This window comes from Typopeltis vanoorti, chromosome 12 (assembly GCF_054136105.1).
Source record: "Typopeltis vanoorti isolate ZY-2024b chromosome 12, IOZ_Tvanoo_1.0, whole genome shotgun sequence".
Lineage (NCBI taxonomy): Eukaryota > Metazoa > Arthropoda > Arachnida > Uropygi > Thelyphonidae > Typopeltis > Typopeltis vanoorti.
In genome coordinates, this window is record NC_143560.1 from 97872828 (window position 1) to 97895130 (window position 22303).

General features: G+C 32.2%; 1 protein-coding gene and 1 pseudogene across 2 annotated transcripts in view; one reads left to right on the forward strand and one right to left on the reverse strand.

Annotated features, from left to right (window-relative positions):
* LOC150101042 (tyrosine-protein kinase Src42A-like) overlaps window positions 1-8421 on the forward strand; it is a 156507-nt gene extending 148086 nt beyond the window's left edge. For both annotated transcript variants that reach the window (XM_090401646.1, XM_090401645.1), the window contains one exon: window positions 8210-8421. In XM_090401646.1, coding sequence (XP_090257772.1) covers window positions 8210-8421 — 212 coding nt within the window. The remainder of the gene's footprint in view (window positions 1-8209) is intronic.
* Window positions 8422-15915: 7494 nt separating this feature from the next.
* On the reverse strand, window positions 15916-17690 carry LOC150101043 (zinc finger BED domain-containing protein 5-like; annotated as a pseudogene).
* Window positions 17691-22303: the final 4613 nt, after the last annotated feature.

The window sequence follows — 22303 nt, forward strand, 5'->3', positions numbered from 1 at the left end:
CCAATTTCTTCTTTCTTGTATTATTGTAACGTTAGGTATTGTTGTTATATCCGTTATTTTTATATCTATGCATATCCGTTGTTTTTTTCCATAGCATAGATTTAGTATTTATGCGAATTACCCTAATTAAAAGTGATTAGCATCATTTTTAATTAATTAATTTTGCTTTTTTTTTAAAATTTTATGATTATTAAAATTGTTATCATTTAAAATCATGTCACCAGCAACAAAATGAAGAAAGTATGAAGCCAGATTTAAAATAAGAGTAATTGAAATGGCAAAGAAACTAATAACTATGCTGCTGTAAGAATGTTTGACATAACCGAGAAAATGGTAAGAGAATGGAGGAAGAAAGAAGATATTTTAAGAAAATTGCCAAAGAAAAAATGTGCGATGAGAACGGGGATCACTCGATGGCCGCAGCTGGAAAATCACATTGCAGAATGGATACTCGAACAAAGGCAGAATGGTTATCTTGTTACAAGAAATATGATTAGAGCATATGCAATAAAATGGTTAAGATTGAATCCAGATGAAAGTATAGAATTTCAAGTTACTTCAGGATGGTGTAATCGTTTTATGAACAGACAAAATCTGATAATACGACAAAAAACGAAAATTGCTCAAAAACTACCAGCAGATCTCGACCACAAAATTACCAGTTTCCATAAATTTATTATTCAGTTGAGACAAGAACATAAATTTCTATTGTCAAATATTGGAAATATGGATGAAACTCCTATGAGCTTTGATATGATAAGCAATAAAACAGTGGAGTCTAAAGTTAGTAAGAGTGCGCTAGCTCGAAGTACGGGTCATAAAAAAACAAAGCTTACGGTTGTGTTGTCATGTTTGGCTGATGGAACCAAGTTAAAACCAATGATCATCTTCAAACATAAAACTAAACCTAAGATAAAATTTCCTTCAGGTGTTTTTGTACATTTTCACAAAAAAGGATGGATGGACAAAAATGGTGTGAAATTATGGATAAATAATATATGGAACACGCGACCAGGCGGTATAATGAAGAAACGCAGTTTATTAGTATAGGATATGTTTCGTAGTCATTTAACTGAGAATACTAAAAGTCTTCTAGAAAAAAATAACACAAAAATTGCTGTTATACCAGGTGGTTTAACCACTAGATGTCTGCTTGAACAAACCATTTAAATATCACATGCCAGAAAAGTGAAATAATTGGATGTTGACTGATGAAAAATCATTTAAAAACGGTGGATCTATGCATACTGCATTACTTGATATGTTATGCAATTTTGTGATCAAAGCATGGAATAAAGTAAAAGTAGAGACTATAATAAAATCATTTAAAAAGTGTGGTATCTCTAATCTTATGGATGGTACGGAAGATAATCTGTTGTGGGACACTGATGACAATAAAACGAAATCAATTCAACGGATTCAAACTGGGATCCATATAACGATCATTTAAACAATGAATCTGAAGAACTATTTTCAATGGATGATGAAGAAAATTAAGGTTAATAATTATTATTTGTTTTTTAAGACTTACATCTATTGTAATATTTTACATAAATTTATGTAAAAAAAATTAATCTGATTTGTTTATAAACACTGCCTATTTTCTTATATAACGATGTATTGTAACTACCTAAATGTTCATCCAAGAAATTAAGCTTCCCTTTTTATATTCGCCGTATAAGATGACCCATGATTTTGAGAGAGTTTTCTGTAGTATTTGAGAGGAGTTTTATACACCGACATATACTACACAGCACAAAAATCTGCTGTTAAGTTGAATTATGTCTGGGAGGACAAAAGAGAATAAAACATAGAGACAGAGAATGATTGTTTATTTTGTACTTGGTTAGACTATAATAAATTTAGTTTAATTCTTTATCCAAGTGTAAGCAAACAAAGTTTGCACCTGAAAATATCTTCAGGACTGAGGCAAGGTGGTACATCCCTTGGAAACCCATAGCAAAGGTGTACCAAGCTCTCATCACTCCTTGTCTCAGTATCTCCCATAATACAAAGCATATCTCCTTGTGAACATGTATACTGCTATGCATTAAGGGAAGGGCCACTACCCAGACCGGTTTCGACCTTTATTGAGGTCTCGTCAGTGGGAGGCAGACCCAGAGTGGTGATACTGTGGCAACTCGTATGGGTAAATATGACCTCTCCATTGCTTCTGCCTTAGTATCACCACTCTGGGTCTGCTTCCCACTGACGAGACCTCAATAAAGGTCGAAACGGGTCTGGGTAGTGGCCCTTCCCTTAATGCATAGCACATGTCTGCAAGGAGCGATGAGAGCTTGGTCCACCTTTGCTGTGGGTTGCCAAGGGATGCACCACCTTACCTCAGTCCTGAAGATATTTTCAGGCGCAAACTTTGCTTACACTTGGGTAAAGGATTAAACTAAATTTATTATAGTCTAACCAAGTGCAAAATAAACTTCCAACATCTTTCTCCAAATCCAAAGTAATTTAATAATAAGATGGTACACCGGTTGGCAACTCGTATGGGTAAATATGACCTCTCCATTGCTTCTGCCTTAGTATCACCACTATGGGTCTGCCTCCCACTTATGAGACCTCAGTAAAGGTCGAAACCAGTCTGGGTAGTGGCTCTTCCCTTAATGCATAGCAGTATACATGTCTGCAAGGAGATGTGCTTTGCATTATGGGAGATACTGAGAGAAGGAGTGATGAGAGCTTGGTCCACCTTTGCTATGGGTTGCCAAGGGATGTACCACCTTACCTCAGTCCTGAAGATATTTTCAGGTGCAGACTTTGTTTGCTTACACTTGGGTAAAGGATTAAACTAAATTTATTATAGAATCAGAGAAAAACTAAATTTAACACACGTGAACCACAGTAGTAGGTTTTTTATTACGTAAATATTTCGTCCTAGGTATCTCAGGACATCATCAGTACAGTAGAACAATACTAGGAATGACACAAAGGATAGGGCGCATACATACAATGGAATCTAAATTGCGTGCAGTGGCACATTGCAGCCTGAACTTAAATTAGATTAAATTAAATTTAAATTAAATTACAGTTAAGAGACAGAGAAAGATCTTCATATAACTATTCAAAGCTAAAAAAAAAAAAAAAGAAAAAAAGTTATTGTTCAAATTAGCACACCATCTTAAAATGTTACCTTGCATTTAGCCATAGCTGATGCAAAAATGGCTAAATGCTTCTTGGAACAAATTGAAGAATATTATTAGAGAAGTAGGTATGTGCAAGGTTTTTTGTAATTAAGACATTTAATCATTTAGGTTATGGTAAATCTTTCTGTGTTTTATTACTCAAAATACCTGAACCCTGTGGGGGGGAGGGATAAAGGATAATTATGACAGCATTACATTACATGAAAAAGTTACACTATTACTAACTTCCGATCAACAATTTTCATTCAAATTAATCTGTTAGCTGTCAAGACTCCAGTATTATCAGATTTTATAATGTCTTTTAAGGCACTTTTTACTGTATCAGTCTTTTTCCTGCTAATTTGGCAAAGAATGCTTGTTTGCTTATCTTTCCTCTCCCATTCTTTTTAAGTGATCATACTATGGGAGATTAGCTCTACTAACATATTCCTGAATGCTAACAATGGCAAGTTGTTTCCTAATATCTTCATTTTAAAGTGATACTGCCACTGACGCCATCTGTTCACTCTACTGATCTTTTTCAGAATTCTCATATCTGAGGTCTCCAGTCTTTGATCAAGTGTTTCATTTCTAACCCAGCTCTCACATCTATAAGTTAAAATTGGTTTAAACACTGTCTTGTATACATCTGATTTATTATTTTGACTAACTTCTTTCTTGTTCCATATGAATTTATTCAGCTTACTTTCTACCATACCAGTTTTACTAATTCTGTTGTCTTTCCATATTTAATTTACTATCTTCACTAAAAATTGTGTCTAAATTGCCGAAATGTTTTACTTGTTCTATAGGTTCTCCATTTAGGATAAAGTTGATGTTTTCAGTGTTTCTGCCTATTTTCATTATCTTTGTCTTTTTATTGCTGACTTTCATACCAAATTTATTACAACAGTTTCAATTTATTCAGGGAATCTTGCAAAGTTGTGCTGGATTTATTCAGAATTATAGTATTATCTGCATAAAGTAATGAGCTACAATTAACATTGACAATTTTGATATATTTAATACCTTTTTCCTTCATAATGTGATTCATACATATAATTTGCAGCACATCTGATTTAACATCAAACCATCTTCCTGTACCTCCCAGTTCTAACTGTTGCCTTACAGCTTAAATAGAGACTATGTGTTACTTGATGTAATGTCCCATTTATACCATATAACTGTAGTGTTTTGAACAGCTTTCCTCTGGGAACCTTGTTATATTCCCAGAATTTCTCAACAATTTGTCTTAAAGTGGAAATCTGATCCTGACAATCTGTATTTAGTCTGAATCCAGCTGGTTATTCTTCACCAAGCTTCCTTTCCACCAAAGAATCCATTCCTTTTCCAGTCTTATTTCATCACCAGATGTGTCATTTGCACTTGGATAATAAGTGCTTTTTATGTGACTTTCATCCATGAAAGGTTGTAAACCTATAGTGGTACTGCAGGAAGGCTAATTATTTTTCACTTATTTATTTATTTATTTATTTTGAATTTTTTAAAGTAATCTGAAAACCATGCACTAGATACCAAACATTGAACTTTCAAGCTCTCAATAATTTAGTGGGGAAGTTGTTTCACTGGACAATGAAAATCATCTTCCACCTTAAAGACATTTACAAAAGATCCATGTTCGTGGCAAGATTCAAACCCACATAATTCAGACCCACAGCCAGTTATATATCTTAACTATCCACCCAGCAAGACTGACAGTAAGTGCTTGTTGATTATCATACATTCTTCTCACAGATGCAATCTCTTTAACTCAAGCATTCCTGAATGTTGATGATAACTTGCTTTTTTGAGATGATGATAAAAGTTTCATTGGATTTTCTGAGATGATAACTTCAAACACACACAGTGCATGTTTGAAGTTATTTCAGAAAAGCCACTGGAGGGAAAAAAAAACTGATTTAAGATGTCTAGAAATATTATAACAGGGGAAAAAAACAAATGTGTAATGTTGAATCTTAAAAAATACAAGTAGTGCATTTATGAAAGGTGGTTACCACAGTGTTTATTGCAGAAAGATGTAACTGTACATCATAGTGCTAGCAGAGGAAGCATGTTGTTTTGAAAATGATGTATAGGAGTTACTAGAATCCCACAGTACATATGTAAACATCACACACAAAATAATAATTCTGAAACACATCCCTGTTGAATAATGTGAGTGCAAGATGTTATGCTTATTGAAAATAGACTAGCTGTTCATTGGCAGGGACCTATATGTTGAATGCACCTTCTTTGCTGAAAAATGAAATAATTCTTCATTGCTTGATTCAAGTTCTGTAAATAAAAAAAGAGAGAAGAAATGTATCTCCAAAAAAAGGTAGACAGCTGAAGCTACTTTTATCTCATGTTTGCTATCTGGTCTCTAGTTCCTCTGTCTTTCTTAAAGCCTGCCTGTTCTTCTGGATTTCTTTCTTCACATATGGTTCCAGCCTCTTTTTAGATCACTTTCAACATATTTATTTATTTAGCATATAGCATAATAAAGACACATGACATCAGAATATATAAATACATATTTGTGCAGACAATAAAAATGATACAAGTAATGCACATATACATCAGGTTAAAAAAGTCTAAAATTTTAAGTCTAGTTCAGATAGCCAATCAAGAGCTGAAGGATCTGCCTCAAAAAAATTTCAGGTCACCAGGGTAGGCTCTTATGCTGCAGTCCTCCACAATGTGCCGGATGGTTTGGTTTATGGCCCCACAGTCACGTTGGGGGTGTAGGTGATCTTCTCCACTTGTATAAGCTGTCTGTGCAGATACCATGTCCTGTGCGTATCCTATTTAGGCTTTTCCATAGATGACGTGGAAGCTCAGTCCCTTTCGGATTTTGTGGGAAGGATATACTTGTTTAAGTCTGGTGGCATTTTTCTTTCCAAGTTTCTTGCCATTTCGAATTAACATTGAAATCGCTATTTACTAGTTCTTCAGCCAGTATTAGTGGAGGCCATCAGGATTTAAGGCGATTTATATATGGGAGGTCTTCATGTATCAGCAACAGGGGATTGCTGTTTATTTTTTTGTATTCTTTTACTAGAGCATTTTGTCTGCGCATGTTCGGTGGTGCAATATTACTCAAAGTTGGAAGCCAGTAGAGGGGAGTGGATTTGACACAACCTGTTATTGTCTTCATTGCTGCATTTATTTGCGTGTCGATTTTCTTGATATGAGGACTGTTTAGTCATACTGGTGAACAGTATTCTGCTGCAGAATAGACTAAGCCCAATGTGAAGTATCACAGTGTAATAGCAGAAAAACCCCATGTAGAACCACACAGTTTTTGTATGATGTTATTATGGGTTCTGATCTTTAAAGCGAGATTCTCCAGATTTCTTTTGAAAGATAGTGTTCTATCCAGGGTAACACTCAGATATTTAGGAAATCTTGGTGCTGCAGCATTCTGGTGTTAAAGCTGATCTGAAGTTTTTCACTAAAAAACACGCGTACTAACCACAATAATGACTATTTAATTCATAAATATTTCGTTTTATAAAAAGACCTATAGTTTCCTATTTGCCAATTTGGTGTTTAGGTGAAAAGAGCTAGTCTCGGTCCTAATTGAGGTTTGGTATTAGTCTCCTTGCTTGTCAATATTGTATGCTACTTGTTGCAGTCTAATGTAAAATTCTTTTACCTCATCTTCATTTGTATCTGTAGTAGGCACATACATCTTTATGAGTGTGACATTCACTGGATATGCCTTTATTCTGATTAGGATTATTCTACCGGACACTGAGTTGTAACCCAAAATGTATTTTATATTTTCTCTTCTAACTATGAATACTATTCCATTTATTTGAAGATTTTCATGTCCAGAGTAATAAATCACGACATCATCAGTATCAAAATGACCCTTTCTATCTATTTCAGTTCACTAATTCATAAAATCTTTAACTCTAGTTCTTCTCATTTCTTTCTTTACCAGTTCTAGGTTTTCTTTGATACATGCTTCTTACATTCCATTTTGCTATTTTACTTTACTGATTTATGTAAATCAGTAAAGTGGAGGCATCTCCTTCTGAAATTAACTCTATCAGAAGTTGAACTTTTAGAAGACATTGATCCATCATCACACTTGATAATTTCATTGGAAATTCCTCTCTGTTCTTTCCCGGTAGCCATTTTGATGCCTTCCAACCTGTGCATCCCACCTCTTAATACCTTATCACAATAACGTAAGCCTTTGTTCTTTTTTCTTCTTTATAGCTATTCAATTACTGATCATTTTTATTTATCTACATGTGATAAGTAAATTTAATTATAATCAATTGAGGATCATTAGAATAGTGGCTTTGTCTAGGAGCTCTATGCCACATCTATCCTTGATAAACATGACAAGGATGAAATGAGATGTCAAAATCAAAGGATAACATTTCATCTTTCTTTCTTTCAGCACTGATACTTTCACAAAATATAACATTTAGATTTTATTTATTTATTTTGCATTACATTACTTACTAAAACTTACATTAGGCTTGACATATGTCCAGCTTATATGCATATAGTTTGATGACTTTAAGTATGCAATTTTCTTGTGATTGTATGATTAGAATTGTCTAAAGATATAAGAGAGTTATGCTAACAAAATGTGAAATTTTGTTAACCTTCATTATACTTGGCTGACTATAGCAAACAACATTATAACACACTGATTAAAAGTTCTGAAGAAAAAAGCTTATAGGAACAATTCTATTCTAAAGAAAATTCACTATAGCAGACTATCTACTGTATTATAATAAGCTATTCTTGTAGTCTCTAGTAGTGACTATAGTGAGAGTTAGCTATATTGTACTTGGAGGTACTTATAGAAATAGTTTGTAATAGATAGTTTGCCATTTTGAATTTATTTTGCAATCATTGATTTACTTCTGCTGGAACCTTCACTGTCAGTATTAAACTTTTTAATTGTGACATTTAAACTAGTCTGTTGCACCTGTCTCTGAAACAATTGTAAACAATTCTTTACTATAGAAATTTCATACTTTTTTCCTTTGCATCCTGTTCTTATATAGTTATAAAAACTGATTAGCTCTGTTTTTATCTAGGAATGACAAATGCTGAAGTGCTCCACCAAGTAGAACATGGATATCGCATGCCATGTCCTCCTGGATGTCCACCAGCCCTATATGAGATTATGTTGGAGTGTTGGCACAAGGATCCCATGAAACGGCCAACATTTGAGACGTTGCAGTGGAAACTGGAAGATTTCTTTACATTAGAGGGCTCGGAATACAAAGAAGCATCAATTGCTTATTGACTATGACTCAAACATTGGGAAAATATTCTAGTTTCATTATGAAAGAGGTGAAGCAATCTAGTGAATATTTGTAAGATAAAGGGATGTACAGTAATAGAAAAAAAATATCTGGCATGTTGTGTATAAAAGCTTTCAGTAATTTTTTTTTTTCATTAATGTGGTATAATTTTCTAAGAGAAAATAATGTTATGTTATTCTTGATACTGTTAAAGATTTTGAATAATTTATTAATTTTTTGAATTTTTGAATATTTTTATGGTTAACATAAGTTATTTCTACAAACACATTTGTCATATCATTATTAAAAATAATCATACACAAAGGAGCTGTGAATAAAAAAAAAGTTTCTCATTGGTAATGTTCAAGACATTGAGGTAATATGTCTATTTAATGTTTTATAGGTATTTGATTTTGCATAAAATAGTGCATGATATTTAGTATATAATCTTGAATGTAGTCTCTGATTTCTAATTAGGTGTATTTATAACTGTAACTTGCATAAGTATGAACAGTATGACCGTATTTACTCGAATATAACTCGCCCTTGCATATATCTTGCGCCTTTGATTTTACTTTATGAAAAAAAAAAAAAGAAAGAAATTAAAAAGTATCTTGCACACGAAAAAAGGTTAAAACTTTGAGAAATAGATAATGAACATTGTTATGGTAGTTTCAGATATTTTGGAATTCAGGTGAAAAAAATCACCATTTCAACTCAACAATGGTCGGCTTGCCTTTGTCATTGAGTTGTGCAATCTTTTGTTAATACTGCATAGAGGTGGAAACAACCAGTAGAGGAAATGTGGGTGTGAGAGCATTGACTTCTACTTGATCTTAGATTGTGCAGGGGGGAGCAGTGAATGAAGTAAGCTTTACTTCATTCACCGCTTCATTTTCCGAACCCGGCAGGAAAGATTAAGAGATCGTCATTAGAACTGTTGTGCAACTGAATTTTGAGAGCTTGGGACATTATTTTTGCCAGAAATAATTGCTTTTTTTTAAAAAAGCAATTATTTCTGGTTATTTAGCAGAGTTTTTTAAAAGTCAGCATCTATAATGCCCTGGATGGGAGTGAAGATGATGCTATTTGAATAGATAACTGTTTGTTTAAATTTAATTTAGAAGCATTGTCGCTAAAGATTCAAATATATCACGTGATAAAGGTGAGTGGCCGATCATGTAAATAACGTTTATAATTAAAATTTAAATGCATTCAAGTTATAAATAATCTGAGCAATTATAAATCAATTTATTTTTTTCCTGAAAAATTTTAGTTTCTGAAAATCCCCATATATATCTTGCACCACAATTTTTTCACTTTAATTTTTTGGGAAAAAGTGCAAGTTATATTTAGTAAATGCAGTATATATTTCAGGAAAGGTATCTTTTATCATTGATTCTGTTTCTACTTAAATATGTATAAAATGTAATCTTATTTCATTGCATGTAATATATACAAGTGCAGTTGTGTTCTATTTTCAGATCGGTTAAAAATGTTAGGTTGTACATATTAATTTTGCATGCTAGTTAGTGTTAATATTCAATGATGTTTAAGTACAAATTAATGTGCATATGTGTGAGAAAGTTTTTTAAACCGTTTTTACTGGTAAGTGATTTAATGTTTATTTTGTTCACATCTAGCAGTATATTATCCAATTAAGTGTGCTGTTATTGTGTGGATACCTAAGAGCTGTTTTTATTGACACTTTTGCAATGACTAAAATTGTTGCACACTGCTCAGGATAAAAGTTAACTTTTTAAAACATGGTTCCTATTGGCATCTTAATTTGTTACAAAGTGGAGTCTGATTTTCTAATTTACTAGGTGAAAACACCACAGTATGACCAGGTAATGATGTGATTATATGGGGTGGGACTTAAAGAGAGTAAAGTTTTTGCCAGATTTAAGAAAGAACCATAATATTTCTTGAAAATGGATGTCTTGGGAATATATTTGGAGTTAATTTAACCTGTTGTTTATTGAAGCTCATGCTGATAGTTATTGATTAATCCACATGTTTGATAAACACTCTTATTGGTGAGGGAGGAGGAAATTATGAATTTGAAGATGAGGATAACATTAAAGCATAATGTTATTCTCATTATGCTAAATTTGCAATATATATAGTGGTCTCTGTCAACAATTTTTATATATAAGCAAAAACAATGTACAGTATCCTTCTTGTATAGGAGATATATATTAACAAAATGCCACACAAATTAAATCTACATGAAGCAAACCTCTGAACCCTGTAAAACAAAAGGAATGGGAAAGGCAGTCCAGGGGAATATATATATATATATATATATAATTATTTTAGAACTACAAAGAAAAAAACTTCATAAAATTCACAAAATTCAAGCATGGAAACACAGGTTCTTTGATGTATTTCAATAGTCAGTTGCAATAGCAGATATTTATATTTTATCCATTTAAAAAAAAGTTTCTGCTTGCGGTTTTTTTCTTGATAAATTTAACAGTTGAAACTTAAATTCTTTTAGCATGCAAGCTCCAATTGAAATAACTATCATTCATTGGTTTTGTTATATCCCTAGAGTGCAAGAAACTTTTATGCTTTTCTATGTTTAAAGGTTATCCACTGTGGGAATACTTAGGATAACCAAACTTTGATTTTGGCATTTTCTCTTATTCTTCTTGTGTAAAAATCATTCCTATGTACTATTTAGCCTGATGATGCTACTCTATCTTATTTTTAAGCTCCCAGTTGATTTTTACATTGTCTTCCGGTAGTATGGGTCATGGTTGTCTTTTTTTGTTATTATTTATTTAATTACAGATATATTACAGATTGCAAGCAGAGGAAGGAAAAGAAGAAATCCATCTTTATATATATATATAATTAATGAAAGCATATCACTGTTCTTAATAGGAACAAAATAAAGGGAGCTAACATAGTACCTGGGCCAAATTTTGAATTCATGAGAAAAATACATAGCATCATTGAAAGGATGTTATGCTTTTTTTTTGTTGTTGCTGCCTGACCTAGGGAAAAGCTGACCTTTTTCTTCATGATTGTTGTGCCTTAACATTCAGTCTAGATAATAATTAAAAAAAAAAAATCTAAATGCCAAGTTGAATATGATCTCGGTATTTTTTTGTCTTTTCTCTCAGATTGCATTTAAAATAATTGCAGATGTTAAGGATATTATTAATCCATTGTTGTTATAGTTAGATAGGACTGAAACTTTAAAAATTTCAATCTTCATAAATTTTGAAAGTTTCAAAATGTATCATAGTTTGAAAATATAATCTTCAGCATTGTGGTTGCCTTAACTTACACTGCTTAAGACACTCTCTTTCCATGAGTCCACATATTTGCCTTTTATTAATGCATTTAGGTTTCAGAGACCAGGCAGAAACTCAAAGAGGGCAAAAACCTTCTATTCAATACCATAGTAGTATCATCAGAAAGTTAGATTTTCATACGTGAACTTGGGGAGGTGTGTAGATAAAATATTAGTATATCCTTAGCATCCATAATTTTCCAGATTAAAGACTTTGAGACTCTATGTTTTAATATTTTAACTATGCATCTACCAGGTGTTCACTTATGAAAAATATAACTCTGACACAAGACTGCTGTGATATTAAACAGTGGGTTTTTGTCTTCGGGTTTCTGCTTAGTTTCTGATGAGAGAACCTACAGTTCGAAACAGCTGCCAGGAATTTCAGTCCTATGTGGTTATAACAATGAATTAATAATATCCTTAACATCCATAACTTTGACAAATGGAAACCTTTTTGGTTCTGTTCTAATAATTGAATTGCATTAAGTGAAAATTTATTATTTTTTATTTTGTTGCATTTGTGCATGTATTAATAATTGTGTTTTAATTTTTTGGTAAAATATAACAGGAAAAATATAATATACAACCTACACATAATAAGGGAAACTTAATCATTAAAAGAGTACTTGGAGAATAATCTATTGGTGATGTGAGATAAAATTTGACATAATCCTATCATTGAGTATGGAGACCATCAGTAATATTTTTATAATTTTAAGGAATTTTAGTAAATTCATTGATCAATGATAATTAACTGCAGACAGAATTTAAAAAAAAAAAAAATTCACCTTCAGTAGACAGCAGCATTAAAAATCAATAAAAATATATAGTTAATAATGAATATTTAACCATCTGATTTATTCAGAACCTAATAATCGATTGATCAGCCCAACTAAGTTGAGATTTTCCATATGAACTGTTGCGTTTTGTCTGTTATAGCAATTCAGGATACCAGGACTTACGGTGTTTCTCCAATTGTTCTCTCTGAAACCTAAATTCTGAATTCCTGTTCTGTAGCCTTGTTTCCCCCTATGCATGCTGTCAATTTAACTTGTAGCTTGGAAATCTTCTAGTTTCCAAGTATATTCAACAAAAACAACAGATCTTTATTTAAGTTTCTGTTGCCCATTTCATGCTGTTATGTTTTTAACATTTATAATTTTAATATATGTTTTCTTCCCTGAAACTCTGGATTTTTCATCCTGCAAGACAAACTGGCAGAAGAACACATGCAATTTACAGACATGATATGCTATCATAATCTTAGCTGCTTTTTCCTAATTCAAATAAATAAATAATATATATGAATTTGGACTTTCTTATATAATGTACTGTATAAAGTTTAAACAAAACTCAAGTTTTGTTTCAACTTAATTTTAACCTTTTTCTGTTATTGAGCTCATTAACCTTGTCTCAGCTAAGTAGTATGTCATCATATAAAATTGATTAATGCTATGATCTTCTTCTTTAGCTAGTTGAACCTCTAAGGTTCTTAGCTGTATGCACCAGCTTCTTCCATTCCTTTCTGTCTTGAGCTTTTTCATTCCAGTTCTGAATTCCTATCTCATCTAAGTCTTTGGATATTGTTCTCCCAACGCATCTACTGTCTACCTCTGGGTTGCTTCCATCAGGCTTCATCTTGAATGATTGTTTAGCCATTCTTTCCACATGTCCAAGCCATCCCAATCTCCTTTCTTGAATCTCATCAACTAGAAGTGGGGATCTATAGAGTTTATATAGTTCTTGGTTATGTCTTCTCCATTCTCCTGTTGTGTTATCTCTTACAAGTCCATATACTTTTCTGAGGATTTTATTTTCAAAGATCTGCAGCACTTTTGCATCTTGGGCTGTTATTCTCCAGGTTTCTGCTCCATACGAAACAATAGGTCTAATGATTGTGTTGTATATTTCTGTTTTAACTCTTATCTTGAGTTATTATCTTGAGTAATCAATGTTCCAAGATATTTGAAGGAGGTGATACTTTTAAATTTATGGTTATCAATAGTAAAATGTTCATTTACCCCTTGATTGTAATTTCTGCATATAGTTAAATATTCAATTTTATCCTGGTTGATCTGTAATCCTAGTTTTTCAGCAGCAATTTTTAATTTTCTAAATGTTGTTCTAATGTCTTCAGCATATTCTCCAACAAGGCATATATCATCTGTATATCCTAATTATATTGTTCTGTTTATTTTATCTTTTACAATTTCTCGAATGCTTTTTCCAAAAAGGATGGGCAAAAGGACATCTCCTTGTTTCAATCCTGTCTTAATATCAAAAGGTTGAGATCTAATTCCATTAGCTAATACCATGCTTTGGCTGTCAGTGATGCAAATTTTGATTAGCCATATTATCTTATGAGGTATTCCTAGTTCATGTAATATTCCCCAAAGTCCTTCTATGAATGCTATCATATGCTTTTCTAAAGTCTACAAATAAAATATGAACTGCAGATTGTAATGCCATTTTTTTTTCTAGTATCCATCTAAGTATAAATATTTGGTCAACTGTTGATCTGCTTATTTGGAATCCTTGTTGATATTCACCAATATTTTCTTCAGCATAAGGTAAGATTCTTTTTAGCATAAATATTAGATAAAATTTTGTAGTCTGCAGACAGTAGCGATATTTCCCTGTCATTTTCACATTCATGTTTATTTCCCTTTTTATAAACTGGAATGATTAGCGATTCTTTCCATTCTGCATTATCTCTTCTTTTTCCCATATTAAATTTACCAGCATATGTATGTGAGTGGGTAATTCATTATCCCCATATTTAATGAGTTCAGTTACTATTCCATCAGTACGTTGATGCTTTGTTGTTTTTGAGCAGCTTTATACTTTCCTATACTTCTGCTAGGGAAGGTTTAATTATTTCAGGTTGACAAGTATGATAAGTATGCTGTTTGAAAGACAGTAGATTCATCACAATTTAGGAGTTTGTTCAAGTACTCTCTCCACCTGTTTGCTATTTCATCTCTAGTGGCTAGTATTTGTCCGCTTGTATTGTTGATTACTGTTGTTTTCATATTGTATGGGCCTGTTTTTTGGTTTTTAGTTTCATGGAAAAATTTTCTGGAATTATTTACTGTAATGTATTTCTGGATTTCTTCAATCTGTTCATGAAAGAATTTTCTTTATTGTTGTCATTATTTTATTGGCTTCCCTGCTGCTCTCTTTGTATCTCAGCGAAGCATGAATATCAGCTGGGTTATTAAGCCATGTGCTTCTATCTTTTTTCTTTACTGCCTTTTCACATTCTTCATTGAAACCATTTTTTATGCTGTATTTTATTTTGAATTCCAATTGAATTTTCTGCTGCTACTTTTGCTATCCTTGATATAATTTCAAATCTTTTCAATATTTTCATTCTCTTCCAGTTGTATATTTTTCAATTTCTGTTTTAATTCATACTCATATTATCTTCTCTGTTCTATTATATCTAGTTCAGGGCTTCCCAAACTTTTATGGGTCGAGACCCACTTTTGAAAACGGTAATTTTTCGTGACCCACTTACTTGTAATGCATATTTGAAAAGAAGTGGGGGTTGAATAAAAAAATATTGCTTTACTACTATTAAATTTTTTATTGAATACGCTTAATTAATATATAAATTTATTAATCAGATACTTAATGAGGTGTATATGTAAAGAATGCTTGTTTTCTATTTTTGCTGATGACATCCACATTGATATGTTATTTTCAGATGCAAGGTGTTTGATAATTGAAGTTTATTTCGAAATTTGTTTTTGGATGCGTGTTTTGAACTGACAGCCAAAACTGTATTAAATTTTTACAATCAAAATTCATTTTCAGCGAAGTGTCTTTGGATGAATCAATTGGTTCTTCATAGATATATACTAGTAGCCACATGATCACTCCAAAATGGATTCACAATCCAGTTGTTTTTCTCACAATTTTTCATTTCTTCACTGAAATAATAATCAAAACTTTCTTTCAACAAGTCTAGATGTGCAGCTATTACAGAGATTAAGTCGTTAGTTGGTGTCTCTTCATTTTCAAAGATAAAAGTTTCGAATGTCTCAAAACAATCCTACTTCTAGTCTTTAATATTTTTTTTCCCATAAATAAAGTTTTTTGGTAAAACCTTGAATTTTATCATGTATCGCAAATATATTGGCTCCATTTAATTTCGAAAATATATCTGCCAAATAAGTGAGTTTCAGAACAAACTTCTCATCATACAAAGATTTTGTATGATGAGAAGTTTGTATGATGTGTAATCGTTTTATCCATCCAGAAACATTATGACTTCTTTGCGGAGTTCAACAACTCTTGTTAGCACTTTGCCCCTCAACAGCCAACGTACTTCATGGAAACTTCCCATCTCTTCACACTGTTTTTCAAATAAGCGTGAATGTAATGGCTTATTCTTGATGAAATTTATGATTTTCATGGCAGTGTTTAAAACATTTTTCAAATCGTCTGACATAGTTTTAGATACTAATACTTCTCTATGAAGACTACAGTGAGTCCATAACGCATGTCACAATATCATTATTTTTACCACACATTGCCCATGCACCATCTGTACATATACCAACACAATTCATTTAGTGCAGTTCCTTCGATTTTACGTAAGTGTCAAGAGTTCCAAAAATTTCCTTGCTAGTACCTCGAATAATTGGTTTACAAAATAGTATATCTTCATGCTGCTCATTTTTATTCATATAAAATGGATAAAAATTGTCATTTGGGACAAACCTTCTATCTCTGTTGATAAGCTGATCTTCTACCCACTCGGACATTTCATTGATTCTGCGTGCAACCCTGTTATTGGAAAGTGGAATTAATTCAACCACTTTCAAGCTCTTGTTACCAAACATAATCTTCAATTCTTGACACTTATGTAAAATCGAAGGAGCTGCACTAGATGAATTGTGTTGGTATATGTACAGACGGTGCATGGGCAATGTGTGGTAAAAATAATGGTATTGTGACATGCGTTCTTAAAGTCCGAATGCGTTATGGACTCACTGTAGTGTTCATAGAGAAGTATTAGTATCTAAAACTATGTCAGACGATTTGAAAAACGTTTTAAACACTGCCATGAAAATCATAAATTTCATCAAGAGTAAACCATTACAGTCACGCTTATTTGAAAAACTGTGTGAAGAGATGGGAAGTTTCCATAAATCTCTTCTTTTGCATACTGAAGTACGTTGGCTGTTGAGGAGCAAAGTGCTAACAAGAGTTCTGAAAATTTCCTCGCTAGTACCTCAGATAATATTTACAAAATAGTATATCTTCATGCTGCTAATTGTTCCATATAAAATGGATAAAAATAGTCAATTGGGACAAACCTTATATCTCTGTTGATAAGCTGATCTTCTACCCACTCGGACATTTCATTGATTCTGTGTGCAACCCTGTTATCGGAAAGTGGAATTAATTCAACCACTTTCAAGTTCTTGTTACCAAACATAATCTTCAACAGCATCTTTTATCACTGGGAGTACTAATAACTTGCCAATGGTGTGAGGCTTACAAGATTGTGCAATTTGCAAACTGAGGTATGAGGCATGCATAGTTTTTTCATTAATACTGGTGAAATGAGAGCATATTTTTTGAAGTATTCAATTCTTTTAGTTTGCTTTCAAAAAAATGAAGCAGCTTGTTTTTCAAATCTACATGCTTTGTCTCAGCATGTCAAAGTAATTTGTTTGGTCGCATACTCTCATTTGTGAGAATTTCACAGCAAATAACACACTGCAGACGTGGATCTCTTTTGTCGCCATTTCATGTAAATCTAAATTTTAAGTAGTCAGAATCATATTTTCTTACTACTTTTCGTCGTTTTGATAATTGAAAACTTATTTAGGGAATTTCATCAATTTTTCTTTGATTGTCCGTTTCGTCTGCAGCAGATCCTTCTTTTTGAGTTTTCTTTTCAGCGACTTGTGGTTTCACTGAATTCCTTATCAACCACTCATCCATTACTATGGTAAATATTAAAAAATAATAATTAGAGAAACACTTATTATTTACATAACACGCTAATTATTAAATTAAGAAAATACATTTTATTTGTGATTACAAACAGCTTACTTGCATCAGTGCGCCTATTATTTTAACCTGTGACAGCATGCATCTATACTAAGTACGTCGCGAAATGTTGTCACAAGTTCATTCAATCGAGCATGTCTTGGCCTGTTTATCTACTCACCTACATTTTTTAGCTATTGCTAATGTAATTGCTGTCGAGAGTTGATTGATAAGCAATTCAAAATTTATTTGATATAGATCTGCGAGCTGAAATGGTAATTCTCTGTGATCTGTAACTGAATTGACTTTGAATTGTTCATCCAATGATTCTCAATGATAAAACTCTCCTAATGAACATGTCAACTACTCTCATATTTTAATATTTAATGTGACCCACCCAAAATCAGCTTGTGACCCACACTTTGGGAATCTCTGATCTAGTTTGTTAATATTGTATCTCAGTTGATTTGCATGTGCTGAAAAATATTTTCAGCACATGCAAAAGTGACCATAGAAAATGGTCACTACTCAGCTCATCTTAAGCTCCAGATATTTTAAATGCAGTTTCTGTCTTTTATTGATTATGAGTATTATTATGATTATTGATTATAGTCTATTTGATTGAATGTATGACTAGCAGGAGATTTTCTATGTTTGTGTATATATTCTTCTGTTTCTATGCTTATTTCATTTCTATGTTTGTTGGTGTATATTCCTCCTCATAAACATAGTGCTGCTCATTATTAAATTTCTGGATGTGGCCAGATTAATTAATCTTTCTCCATTAATATTTGTCTCTTCATGAAAGCTTTTGTTTCCAATAATTTTTTTTTATAAATTTCTACTTTTCCAATTTTTGCATTGAAATCACCTAATAAAATTATATCCTGCCAGGGAATTTTTTCTATGAAAAGAAGGTAGTCTTTTATTGACCTTCTGCAGCTTCTGTAGGTGCGTGTACATTAATAAAGGTTATCATGAACCATTTTGCTTGTACTCTTAGTTGCTTATTCTTTCATTAAAAGCTTTAAATTCAATCAGAGATAACCACAATTTTTTCCTAATGATGAAACCTTTTCCAAACTGATGTTTATCAGAGTTGTTTCCACCATAAAGTAGCAAAAGGTTCTCTTTCTTCAAATTTCCTTCTCCTGTCCATCGTGTCTCTTGTATTGCTACAATATCCATTTTATATCTATTTAATTCATATATGATTTCTTGAAATGCTTCAACTCTGTACAAGCTTCCGACATTCCATGAATCTATTCATAAACCATTATTCCAAGGCCTGGGTCAGTATCCATTTAAGTCCGTCCAGTGAAGATTTCTTGGTACATGTTTCATGACCAGTTGATTTTTTATGAGGTGGGGTTGTCAGCCTCATGCTCAACTGCCAACAGGTTGGTAAATTCCACATGTCTTTTAGTTGTGTTCTTTGGCAGTTTTTTTGTAAGCAAGAAATCTGACTTTCTCAGAGCTGAACCCTGCTTCTTCTTCTTCACAAGACTTGGTTAACTAACTTTCAATTTTTAACTCAGTCCTTATAAAGGTTTTTTACATCCTAGACAGGATTGGAATCCAGATCTTTCTACTTACCATAAAACTACTACATGCCCCAAAGAAGTTTTTTCTTTTCTGTTTTTAATTATCATTCCGTATGTTGTTCAAAGTAACATTTTAATCCAGTTACAAATGTTTCTTGCATGACTGATAGCCTCCATTTCATTTTAATGTATCTGTTATACACACAAAACTCACTTCTATTCACATTGCAAATATTTGTTACTTTAACTGTTAAATAAGAATAAAAAAATCATCTAATGCCTTTTTATTTGCCAAAGGAAATGAGTATTACTCTTTTATTAGTAACTTTTTTTTTTTTTTTTTTGAAATTAGTAGGCATCTGGTCTACACTTAAAAATTTAGTCCATCACCATGATGACCTAATAAGAAGCAGTATTCCTAATTCTCAACTATTTATTTGTACATGCTATATGCTGCTTGTGTATGTTTCATGGTTGATTTTGATAAGTTGCAGAATTAAAAACCAGAATTTCTTCCAGGAGAGAGAAAGTTACTTGCATGCACCAAAGGTTGACTAATTTTGGAATTACCAGTAACAAAAAAACAGAAGAAAATAACCTAGAAAAATATTCTATTCGTTGACTGGAATCAAACCTCAAACTGTCTTTGAGGTGGTTTTATTTAATATTCAACATATAACGTGTAGTTTTAATGCCGAAGTTGCATGTACTTGGCATTCTTTTTTTCTTTATTGCAAATGTCAACTATTTCTTCTCACAAACAAATCATATTGTTATAAGAATGAATTAATATCTGTTTAATAGAGGAAACATATAGTTTCACAATGGAATAATTTGCCTTTTGTTTAGCACCTCTGTAGCATGGTCTTAAGGACAACATGACATATCTGTTTAAAAAAAAAACGAATCTTGCCTAGGACTCAAGAAACCTTTATAGGGACTTTCCTGAAAGTAAGTTAGCTAATCTTAGGTGGAGGTGGTAAACTGACTGGCAAACACATAAAGCTTACAGACACAATGTCCTACCTTGTAACTTTAGTTGTAAGCTATAATACCAACATAACTCAGAATAACTCAAACCAATGCCTTTTGTCTATGTTATTGGCATTTATGTATCATGAATTCTTCTGACAAGCTCTGAGTCAGCTGTAAGCCAGTAACATAACAAGTGAAAATCCTTTAATTTATTATTTGTAGGCCTAGTTGGAGTCAAAAGAATATAGCAACTGCATTGTCTTTCCTTATAATTTATCTGTATACACATTATCCCACTGACAACGCATTCCATTCTCCAGTCTTCATCCAAAAAATGTACTACCCCCCCTTATGACACCTATATATCACTTGCAGAAATTCTTTTGTTCTTCCACCACCTGTCATTGAAAAATCTCTATGTAGTAAGATCCTCACATCAGCCACTTTATTTGCTAAACTCTCTAATTCACATTCCTTCAGTCTGTTCTGATAATCAACATTCCATAGTCAGAATTCCATATTAGACATCTCAAATTGAACTTTTTTTTTCTTGCTGATTAAATGGACTACTCTCAGTAATCATTTGGTATTATTCCAGCTGTTAAACTAAAGTTCAAAATTTGATTATGATCCTTATAAGACAATTTAGAAAAGTGTGATGGAAAGAGGAACTAAAAGATCAGTACTGCTTTGAAATTATGAAACAATAAGATAAAGGCTATAGAGTTAGAGTAGACAAATAGGATGGATACAAATTATTAATAAATTAACGCTGAGATTAAGCAGGAACCGCATTATGGGAGAAATAGTATGATAACAGTTACTTGAAGAGAGTTAGGCAAGAAAACATAGTATGAAGAGTAATAAGAGAAATTAAGATGTAAGAGAAGGTGAGTCAAGTAGACTGAGGCAAATCCTAGGGAGTTTTGATTGCATGGTTGGAAGAAGAATTTCTTTGTTAGGGATGGAGATTGTGATAGAAAAGATAGAAAATATATAATGGAGCTATTAAATTATGATTTTGAAAAGGTATCTTACACTGATCAAACTAATTTTATTTTAAGAGTAAAGACTTGAGATGCTTGGGTATTTCAAATATTAAGTAATAAGATAATTGTTAAAAAAATAAAATAAAAAAAGCAGTATTTCTATTTTTGCAAAGGAATATCTTACAAAAAGAAATGGAAAAGAAAAGAGCTAGCTAGTGTTACTGCATAAGGGTAATACTAAATGAGAAGCATAAATAACAGAACTGTCTGCTTTTCTTCAGTGATTGTTCAGATTTTGGAAAACTTAGGAGAAAGATACAAGACTAAGTAAATAAGTCCAAGATTTTTAATTGAAGAATAGCAAAGGATCAGTAAACCTGTAAATGATATGGTTTTTATAATGTACATTTTATAATAAAAGAATGACAGTTGTTAAGATGAATATTTAGAAGTTAATATTTCTGGATTTTGCAAAGACATTTCATAAATTTAAATTGTTATATATTGTGACAGTTGTTATTGGATAATTTGTTAGTGAATTGGGGACCTGCTGTCTTGAAAGAAAAGTGACTGGTGTGCTTTCTCAAACTTTCCTTAGGTTATTATTATTCATCCTGTTGCTTATTGATATTGTAAATTATTTAGAGAGAGGAATATATCTCTCACTATCTCATTTGCAAATATCATAAAGGCATGTGAATAATCAAAGTGCAGATGGTTATTAAGAATATCTTACTAATATCGTTAATCCCTCATGAGGAATTAAATTGGCTGGCAGCATGGCAAACACATGGATGGGAATGTTAGTTCAACATAACTGACCACTTTGTTTTCTGTGCATTTACTAGTAATTAAAAAGCTGATTGAAATCCTATAAACTACTGTGATGATAAAACCACACATGGATTGCTGTGTATGGATGTGGTCATCTAGTGATTATGAGAGGAAGAACCTGTAAAGGTTTGGAGGTTGACTTACAAGTTACACAATGTAATAAATGTTTAGAGGGAGCAAAAGAGGGGGATCAGCATTTTGTAGAGATTATAGACAATAAGGT